The sequence below is a fragment of the Mauremys mutica genome, chromosome 3, assembly GCF_020497125.1.
Source record: "Mauremys mutica isolate MM-2020 ecotype Southern chromosome 3, ASM2049712v1, whole genome shotgun sequence".
NCBI classification, from domain to species: domain Eukaryota; kingdom Metazoa; phylum Chordata; order Testudines; family Geoemydidae; genus Mauremys; species Mauremys mutica.
The window spans coordinates 91206930-91217521 of record NC_059074.1 but is presented as its reverse complement, the minus strand read 5'-3'; the positions used below and the strand labels follow the sequence as shown (position 1 = coordinate 91217521).

The window sequence follows — 10592 nt, the reverse complement described above, 5'->3', positions numbered from 1 at the left end:
GAGGTTATAGAAAGGAAAAGCAAAATTCAGTTATCCCCAACTGCCACCTGGTGCCCTTGCCTAATATAAATGAGATGTCTACTTGCCTACTTAAATTCCCTTGTAATTTCAGTTGGATAAGGTTAGTCTTCACTTTGGGTATTAAAACTCTACTGTAGTATTCGGTTCCCTGTGATTATGGCTATTGCATCCAGTTACAGAAGTGACAGTGTTGAAAGTGGGATGTGACCCATATGCTTTTATATGAATCACTGTTTAACTCTGTAAAAAACCTTGAGTCTTTTGAAAGATGCGGTACCCAGTAATAAATTTCACCTACCTAAATTCCATCCCCTCTGCATGGCCCATAGGGCCAATGTACCTATATAAGTAGGACTTAAGCAGGGCCGGCTCCAGGGTTTTTGCCGCCCCAAGCGGTGGAGAAAAAAAAAAGTCATGATCGGCGGCAGCTCCACCACGCTGCTTTCTTCTTCGGCGGCAATTCGGTGGCAGGTCCTTCCCTCTGAGAGGGACCGAGGGACCCGCCGCCGAATAGCCCGATGTGCCGCCCCTTCCCCTTTGCCGCCCCAAGCACCTGCTTGCTGGCCCTGGACTTAAGTGATACATAGGCTTTATGGCGGCCTCTGTCTAGGAGTGAATTTCATCCTATCTGAAATAATCTTCTCTCTGTCACTTGTGCCTACACCAATAGGAGGTGCTAGGCAACCAGGCTGCACATGAGAATGGGGTGGAGGAGGTTACCTAGCAACGGGAAGCTACAAGTAGATGAGCTCTGTTTTGAGCTGTATGGGCATTCTGTTCTGAGCTATGCAAGGTAATCCAGAGATGAGAGACTGAACCATAAAATGAGGGAGTTTCACAACAAAAGACACAAAAGAGAATAAAGAAGCTAACAAGAGAATATGAGTGATTAGCAAAAGAACAAGAGAAGATAGGGACCTAGAGAGAAATGACACTGAGGCCTATAAGAGAAACTAAACAGAAAAACCAAGACCAAAGAGAACCATTCCAAAAGAGACACAAAATATGTACTCGAATGGAGGCCTTGCTGGTATGCATATGTGTATTTGAATAATTATACAGTATACTATTTAAAATGTTCTTATATATCTGTTCATTAGATACTTTGCTTTAGAAATCTATTTTATTAATATATGCACAAATAGGTGTTTGTGTGTGCATATTATTATTATTTATTATTTGTATCCAAATACCACTAACAGGCCCCAACCAAGAATGGGGCCCCATTGGGCTAGGCATCACAATATCACAGAATAAGAGTGTCTGCTCTGAAGAGCTTACCATATCTAAATAGACAAGAGAGACTTGGATTGGGAGAAAGTGCTACAACGTACAAGTATATATCCATCTGATTTTGTTTTATGTATCACCTTTCACCCTTACCAAAACTTTGTTAATTTAGATTTAAGGATGTTCAAATGCATTTCCTGTCAATGCAATCTCTGAAAATCAAGGAAATCCCCAGTTAAGACATTAACATGCAACCAACCTCCATTCACATCTTATCAACTAAATAAAATTATCCTATTTTATGATTTCCTTGAGATTTAGTGATTGCATTGATAGTAAAAACTTTTGACCAACCTTAACTCTATATCAATCAAGCTTTTATGTTGGAAATGCCTTTACTTTTTTTAAAAAGGGGAGTTCACGGGCTAGTACAAGGAGTTGAGTGGGACATGAGGAGACATGCAGAAAACAGAGGGTGCTAAGCTGGAGAGAGTGGTAGGTGATGATAATAGGAGAGGGCTGGGCTATTGGTTGTGGACGGGAAGGTCAGTGAGTATGGCAAGTGGCATGGGAGCAGATGTGGTTTGCAGGTGAGCCTTGGGAGGAGCAGGGCAGAGAGAGGGAATGGGGCTACTGAAGAATTTACAATAGAAAAAGACCAAAAGCTGACAAAGGGGAGGGGAAAGGGCAAAAATGATCCTATCCCATGTGGCTAGGGAGGGTAGCAGAAGTCATTTGGACTATATTCCTCTGTTGAAGGCTAAACTGCAGTTATGTGTTTTGTTTTGTTTTTTTCCTTACAGGATAGTAAAAAGAACAATGGTCTCGGCTGTATTTTACAATCCATCCAAATTCATTGGTTTTGTTTCACAATTTATATTACCTTTTTCATGTTTACCCAGCATACTAGCTGCGTGCATTCTTTCTTGGGCCATTATTCCAGCCATTCTGGACTTCCTTTAATTAACAGCAATGTAATAGTTTAGGCCACTGTGCCTCTATCATTAATACACTTGCTGGAAACTTTATTCTTCATCACCTTTATGGAGTTTACCATCCAGAATAGTGTCCTTGTCTTTAAGGCAACTGCCCTCCATTTTTATACCTTTCTGTTTTGGCTGTGTCATCTCAGGCTTTGCTCAGAGAAATACTAGTTTAATCCACTCATCCTTGTTGAATCTTTCTTACTGAACAGGGATCTGCTGAAAGTTTCTTGCTCATCCTTCTGGATTTTTGCTCCTTGTCTGTCTCTGTATCAGTCTGAGTATATAAAGCATTTTAATTTGTATATTTTTTGTCTGTTACTCATTCACAATCCACATTTTCCAAAGATGGTTGCAAAAGCATTTCCACATAAAAGCTTGCATGTGCAAAATCCAGCATGTAAAAATCTGCACCAGAAGTGTATTTCAGATTCCAATATATGTGTGGGAGGGAACCCCAAACTTCACATTTAGCAAAATTTCAGGGACATGAAAATGTATTAAACAAATTGATGATAATTTTTGGACTTAGTGTGGTCTAGTGGATATGGCCCTAGTGTGGGAATCAAGAGACATGGAATCTGTTCCCAGCTTTACCACTGACCTGCTGTGTGACCTTGGGCAAGTCATTTCACCGACCTTTTTTTCTGTTTGCCTCCTGCTCATTATTTTAGAAACCAGTTTAATTAAATTGGCACAGCTCTCTTGTGTGGACATTCTTATTTCAGTTCAATAATGCCTTATGGCAATTAAATTGGTAAGGAATCAAGTTATGCCAATGTAAGTAAACTGGTTTCTAAGATGATTTAGTTACATTGATTCCACTTTCTTGTGTGGGTAAAGCCTACAGACTTAGCACAGTGGGGTCCCAAGCTTGGCTGAGGCCTATAGGTGGTGGCATAAACCAAGTATTAAACTGAACTTCATTTACAAATCTTCCATCAGTTTTACCTCACTGTTATTTCAGATTTCCTTGGCACTGTCAGAGTTAAGGACTTTACCTTAAACTGCATGGTGTCAAATAGCCACCCACACAGGCCCATCATCTACTGACGTCCCAAACTCATGTGGGGAGAAGTGGGTCATGGACAAAATTACAAAGGTCAAGGCATAAAACAAGATGAAACTAACTAAGGACATAATGGGTAACAAGAAATTTTTTTAAAAATACATTAAAAGCAAGTGGAAGACCAAGGACAGGGTAGGTCCATTACTCAATGAGAGGGAAAGACAATAACAGAAAATGTAGAAATGGCCAAAGTATTAAATGCCGTTTTTTGTTTCAGTTTTCCCAGAAAAGCTTAGCAGAGAGCGGGCGACTAACATAGTGAACATCAGTGTAAATGGGGTAGGATCTGAGGCTAAAATAGGGAAAGAACAAGTTAAAAATTACTTAAACAAGTTAGATATCTTCCAGTCGGCAGGCTCTGATGAAAACATCCTAGATCAGTGGCTCTCAACCTTTCCAGACTACTGTACCCCTTTCAGGAGTTTGATTTGTCTTGTATACCCCAAGTTTCATCTCACTTAAAAACTGCTTGCTTACAAAATCAGACATAAAAATACAAAAGTGGTACAGCACACTATTACTGAAAAATTGCTTCCTTTCTCGTTTTTACCATATTATTATAAATCAATTGGAATATAAATATTGTACTTAACATTTCAGTGTATAGTATATAGAGCAGAATAAACAAGCCATTGTATGAATGAAATTTTAGTTCGTATTGACTTCGCTAGTGCTTTTTATGTAGCCTGTTGTAAAACTAGGCAGATATCTAGATGAGTTCATGTACCCCCTGGAAGACCTCTGTGTACCCCCAGAGATACCCCTACCCCGGGTTGAGAAGCACTGTCCTATACTACGTAAGGAACTGGCTGAGGAGATCTCTGAGCCATTAGCAATTTTCTTTGAGAACTCATGGAGGATGGGAGAGATCCCAGAGGACTGGAAAAAGGCAAATATAGCTCCTATCTATAAAAAGGGGAATAAAGACAGCCCATAGAATTATAGACCAGTCAGCTTAACTTTGGTACCTGGAAAGATGATGATGGAGCAAAAATCAATAAATCAATTTGTAAGTACCTAGAAGATAACAAGGTGATAAGTAACAGTCAGCATGGATTTGCAAAAAAGAAATAATGTTAAACCAACCCAATAACCTTCTTTGACAGGGTAACAAGCCCTGTTAATGTCAGGGGAGCAGTAGATGTGATAATCTCAACTTTAGTAAAGTTTTTTATTCTGTTTCACATGACTTTCATAAGCAAAGTAGGGAAATATAGCCTGGATTAACCTACTATAACATGGGTGCAAAACTGGTTGGAAATCCATACTCAGAGAGTAGTTATCAATGGATCACAATCAAGCTGGAAGAGCATATTGAGTGGGGTCCCACAGGGATCTGCCGTGGGTCCAGTTCTATTTAATATCTTCATAAATGATTTGGATAATGTTAGAGAGAGTACAATTATAAAGTTTGCAGATGATACCAAGCTTGGAGAGGCTGCAAGAGTTTTGGAGGACAGGAGCAGAATTCAAAATGATCTTGACAAACTGGAGAAATGGTCCGAAATAAAGAGGATGAAATTCAATAAGGACAAATGCAAAGTATTCCACTTAGGAAGGAATAATCAATTGCACAAATACAAAATGGGAAATGACTGCCTAGGAAGGAGAACTACAGAAAAGGATCTAGGGGTTGTAGTGGATCACAAACTGAATATGAGTCAACAGTGTAATACTGTTGCAAAAAACCCAAACATCATTCTGGGATATATTAGCAGGGCTGCTGTAAGCATGATATGAGAAGTAATGCTTCATTTGGAGTACTGTGTCCAGTTCTGGGCACTACGCTTTGGGAAATATGTGGACAAATTAGAGAAAGTCCAGAGGAGAGCACAAAAAATTATTAAAGGTCTAGAAAACATGACCTATGAGGAAAGATTGAAAAAATTTGAATTTGTTTAATCTGGAGAAGAAAAGACTGAAGGGGACATAGCAACAGACTTCAAGTATTAAAAAGGTTGTTAATAAAGAGGAGGGTGATACTTTTTCTCCTTATCCACTGAAGACAAGACAAGAAGTAGTGGGCTTAAATGGCAGCAAAGGAGATTTAGGTTGGATGTTAGAAAAAAACTTCTTGAATGTAAGGGTAGTTAAGTACTGGAACAAATTACCTAAGGAGGTTGCAGAATCTCCATCATTGGAGTTTTTAAGAACAGTTAGACAAATGCCTGTCAGAGATGATCTAGACAAAATTTAGTCCTGCCTCAGTGCAGAGGACTGGAGTAGATAATCGATTGAGATCCCTTCCAGTCCTACATTTCTATGATTCTCTAATTTTTTTTTCTCCCCCATACCCTGTTGTAGAAGCTGCAACTCATTCATGGATACTCAAGTTTTAGTGCTTCGCTGGTAGGCCTCTACCTTCCCTAACCCTGAATATTTCTCACAAGGCAATGAGTTTTTACTTAGGCTTTGCTCAAGGGACCAGGACTTAGACTGGTTTTCTGAGGGAATATCTGTAGGGTTAGTGGATGAAATGTTGCATGTGTCTCTGGCCTGTTAATGGGTTCCTGCTACATATAAATGCCAAGGCCAAACTGAAGAGACAAGGTGTGTGGGTAATATTTTTTTATTTGACCAACTTTGGTTGTAGCCATGTCGGTCACAGGACCAACATGGCTACAATGTCATTGAAAAAGGACAAACTAAATAGTTTAGCAAAAGTAAGTGTTATAGGGAAGGCAGGAAAGACACATAGTATGCACTCACAAAGTTCTATTAACATGATTTTATTTTTTGTCATAGTAAAGGATTGATAGAGCTTGAATTATTTTATTGGATGGATGCTGATGCTATAAAGCTACATCTGATCACCTTATCATGAATCAAGGGCTACATTTTGAGTCATTCAGGAAAGGGGCATTTGTTTTAGTTTATCCTCAGCCTCAGAAATCTCTGTTATTATGATGATTACATTATACGTTTATGAATAAGTTCACTTTGACTGGCTATTTTTTAAAAAAAATATCCATAAATGTCAGCTGTCCAGCAACCTGACTGACAGGAACACATTCTGCTTGGTATCTTTAAGAGGTAATATCAGTGAAATGGAATCTTGTCACAAGATAATGGTCTCCTGCTGATACATGAATGCTCAGGCATTTATGGAAAATATATGCCAGGCAAAGCCAAGATGTTTATTTTTGGAGCAGGAGATGCTAGTTCTGTGCTCTTGTTTGATTAAAAGAACATTTCTGTTACACCCAATGATCTTGTCACTGAAGTAAATTAGGGGAAGGAGACCAAAGCCCCGAGGTAAGTGGGGAAGTGGGATATCAGGAGAAAGCACAAGTAGGTGAGTGCAAGAGGGGAGGGCTCCAGCCCCATACTGGGACACCTGGGCGATCAGTGAGTTATCTTACATGCCTATACACAAATGCAAGAAGCCTGAGGAACAAGCAGGGAGAACTAGAAGTCCTGGCACAGTCAAGGAATTATGATGTAATTGGAATAACAGAGACTTGGTGGGATAACTCACATGATTGGAGTGCTGTCATGGATGGATATAAATTGTTCAGGAAGGATAGGCAGGGCAGAAAAGGTTGGGGAGTTGCGTTGTATGTAAGAGAGCAGTATGACTGCTCAGAGCTCCAGTATGAAACTGCAGAAAAACCTGAGAGTCTCTGGATTAAATTTAGAAGTATGAACAACAAGGGTGATGTCGTGGTGGGAGTCTGCTACAGACCACCAGACCAGGGGAATGAGGTGGACGAGGCTTTCTTCCAGCAACTAACAGAAGTTGCTAGATCACAGGCCCTGGTTCTCATGGGTGACTTTAATCTCCCTGATATCTGCTGGGAGAGCAATACAGCAGTGCACAGACAATCCAGGAAGTTTCTGGAAAGTGTAGGAGACAATTTCCTGGTGCAAGTGCTGGAGGAACCAACTAGGGGAAAAGCTCTTCTTGACCCGCTGCTCACAAACAGGGAAGAAATAGTAGAGGAAGCAATAGTGGATGGGAACCTGGGAGGTAGTGACCGTGAGATGGTCGAGTTCAGGATCCTGATACAAGGAAGAAAGGAGAGCAGTAGAACAGAGACCCTGGACTTCAGAAAAGCGGACTTCGACTCCCTCAGGGAACTGATGGGCAAGGTCCCCTGGGAGAATAACATGACGGGGAAAGGAGTCGAGGAAAGCTGGCTGTATTTTAAAGAATCGTTATTGAGGTTGCAGGAACAAACCATCCCGATGTGTAGGAAGAAAAGTAAATATGGCAGGCAACCAGCTTGGCTTAACAGTGAAATCCTTCCTCGTCTTAAACACAAAAAAACAGCTTACAAGAAGTGGAAGATTGGACAAATAACCAGGGAGGAGTATAAAAGTATTGCTCAGGCATGCAGGAGTGAAAATAGGAAGGCCAACTCACGCTTGGAATTGCAGCTAGCCAGAGATGTTAGGAGTAACAAGAAGGGTTTCTTCAGGTATGTTAGCAACAAGAAGAAAGTCAAGGAAAGTGTGGGCCCCTTGCTGAATGAGGGAGGGAACCTAGTGACAGAGGATGTGGAGAAAGCTAGTGTACTCAATGCTTTTTTTGCCTCTGTCTTCACAGACAAGGTCAGCTCCCAGACAGCTGCACTCTGCAGCATGGTATGGGGAGGAGGTGACCAGCCCTCTGTGGAAAAAGAAGTAGTTCGGGACTATTTAGAAAAGCTGGACGAGCACAAGTCCATGGGGTCGGATGCGCTGCATCCAAGGGTGCTAAAGGAGTTGGCCGATGAGATTGCAGAGCCATTGGCCATTATCTTTGAAAAATCATGGCGATTGGGGGAGGTACCAGATGACTGGAAAAAAGCTAATGTAGTGCCCATCTTTAAAAAAGGGAAGAAGGAAGATCCAGGGAACTACAGGCTAGTCAGTCTCACCTCAGTCCCTGGAAAAATCATGGAACAGGTCCTCAAGGAATCAATTCTGAACTACTTAAAGGAGGGGAAAGTGATCAGGAACAGTCAGCATGGATTCACCAAGGGCAAGTCATGCCTGACTAACCTAATTGCCTTCTATGAGGAGATAACCGGCTCTGTGGATGAGGGGAAAGCAGTGGATGTGCTATTTCTGGATTTTAGTAAAGCTTTTGATACAGTCTCCCACAGTATTCTTGCCAGCAAGTTAAAGAAGTATGGGCTGGATGAATGGACAGTAAGGTGGATAGAAAACTGGCTAGATGGTCGGGCTCAACGGGTAGTGATCAATGGTTCCATGTCTAGTTGGCAGCCAATATCAAGTGGAGTGCCCCAAGGGTTGGTGCTGGGGCCGGTTTTGTTCAATATCTTCATTAACGATCTGGAGGATGGTGTGGACTGCACCCTTAGCAAGTTTGCAGATGACACTAAACTGGGAGGAGTGGTTGATACGCTGGAGGGTAGGGATAGGATACAGAGTGACCTAGACAAATTAGAGGATTGGGCCAAAAGAAATATGATGAGGTTCAACAAGGACAAGTGCAGAGTCCTGCACTTAGGACGGAAGAATCCCATGCACTGCTACAGACTAGGGACCGAATGGCTGGGCAGCAGTTCTGCAGAAAAGGACCTAGGGGTTACGGTGGACGAAAAGCTGAATATGAGTCAACAGTGTGCCCTTGTTGCCAAGAAGGCTAATAGCATTTTGGGTTGTATAAATAGGGGCATTTCCAGCAGATCGAGGGATGTGATCATTCCCCTCTATTCAGCACTGGTGAGGCCTCATTTGGAGTACTGTGTCCAGTTTTGGGCCCCACACTACAAGAAGGATGTGGATAAATTGGAGAGAGTCCAGCAGAGGGCAACAAAAATGATTAGGGGGCTGGAGCACATGACTTATGAGGAGAGGCTAAGGGAACTGGGATTGTTTAGCCTGCAGAAGAGAAGAATGAGGGGGGATTTGATAGCTGCTTTCAACTACCTGAAAGGGGGTTCCAAAGAGGATGGATCTAGACTGTTCTCAGTGGTAGAAGATGACAGAACAAGGAGTAATGGTCTCAAGTTGCAGAGGGGGAGGTTTAGGTTGGACATTAGGAAAAACTTTTTCACTAGTAGGGTGGTGAAGAACTGGAATGGGTTACCTAGGGAGGTGGTGGAATCTCCTTCCTTAGAGGTTTTTAAGGTCAGGCTTGACAAAGCCCTGGCTGGGATGATTTAGTTGGGTTTGGTCCTGCTTTGAGCAGGGGGTTGGACTAGATGACCTCCTGAGGTCCCTTCCAACCCTGAGATTCTATGATTCTATGAATCAGACAGCCTGGCCCTTATTTTCATTTACACTGAGGCCCTTTTTGCTCAGCTGAGGGGCCTTAATATAATTTAAAATTAGGCTGTTGGTGTAATGACTCTTGATGAAGTCAAGTGATAGTTGATTTCTGTACTACTGTAGACCTGCTGCATTCTGATTGGGTTAGAGAATAGGACTCTTTTGTCTCTCATTGGTTAAAACACAAGTTTATCTATAAAAGCCATTGAAAGACTCCATGATCCATAAAGGACCTTCTCTTACATTACAACTCTTCTAATTTTGCTCATCTACTGTGGCCACTGTTAGTGCAAGAGCCTTCTTTACAGTTACTGCTATCCTCAGCAAGTTTTGTGAATCTGTGCCTGTCTCATCTTAATTAACATCACTGCTGAAAACTTATTTTTCTCCATTTGCCCTATACCTTTTCAATATTCCACTCCCTCTGCTATTATCTATCTCTGTAGTAGTGCTATTTAACTTAGTAAAGTGATCTGGGATACAGTTTGTGTGAAAAATGCTATATAAAATCAAGTGTACTGTACTAAAAATGTACAGTATTCTTATAACTAATCTGACCTCAGAGTGCCTGATGTTTGACTTACAAGACAGTAATTGCACAGCCTTCCAGTAATCTGACCATAAAATAAAAAAAAGCTGCTGTTACCATGGATTTTAGGGCAGTGGACATATTATTTAACCAAATATGGCTTTAAAAATGTCAGATGTTAATTTATAATATCCCAACCATTATTTTAATCAAGTTGATAACATGAACTCTGTGTGTGTGTGTGTGTGTGTGTGTGTGTGTGTGTAAAATCAATTGCATGTGGGCAAGACAAGTAAGGCAAGGTTTAAAAAAAAACAGAACAGCTAACTGGTCTTGAGCCAGTCAGTTACCTCTGAATCAGCAGCGTTCAGCTTGAGAAGACCTCTTGGGAGCCCAACAGAAAAAGAGCAACCATTCAGCATCTGTGCAGCAACAGATGCTTAGTGGGCTGTCCTGGATATCCCAGGGATGGTTGGTCTTGGTGCAGTGGACCACACCACACCTGAACCTGTTAAGTTGGCTTCAGAGGTGGCATGGG

General features: G+C 41.5%; 1 protein-coding gene across 2 annotated transcripts in view; it reads left to right on the top strand.

Moving 5' to 3' along the window:
• Positions 1-775: 775 nt before the first annotated feature.
• CEP85L (centrosomal protein 85 like) overlaps positions 776-10592 on the top strand; it is a 209799-nt gene continuing 199982 nt past the window's right edge. Inside the window, exon 1 of one of the 2 annotated variants that reach the window (XM_045009617.1) lies at positions 776-1051. In XM_045009617.1, coding sequence (XP_044865552.1) covers positions 950-1051 — 102 coding nt within the window. In that variant the 5' untranslated portion in view covers positions 776-949. The remainder of the gene's footprint in view (positions 1052-10592) is intronic. The other variant, XM_045009620.1, reaches the window with a different exon arrangement.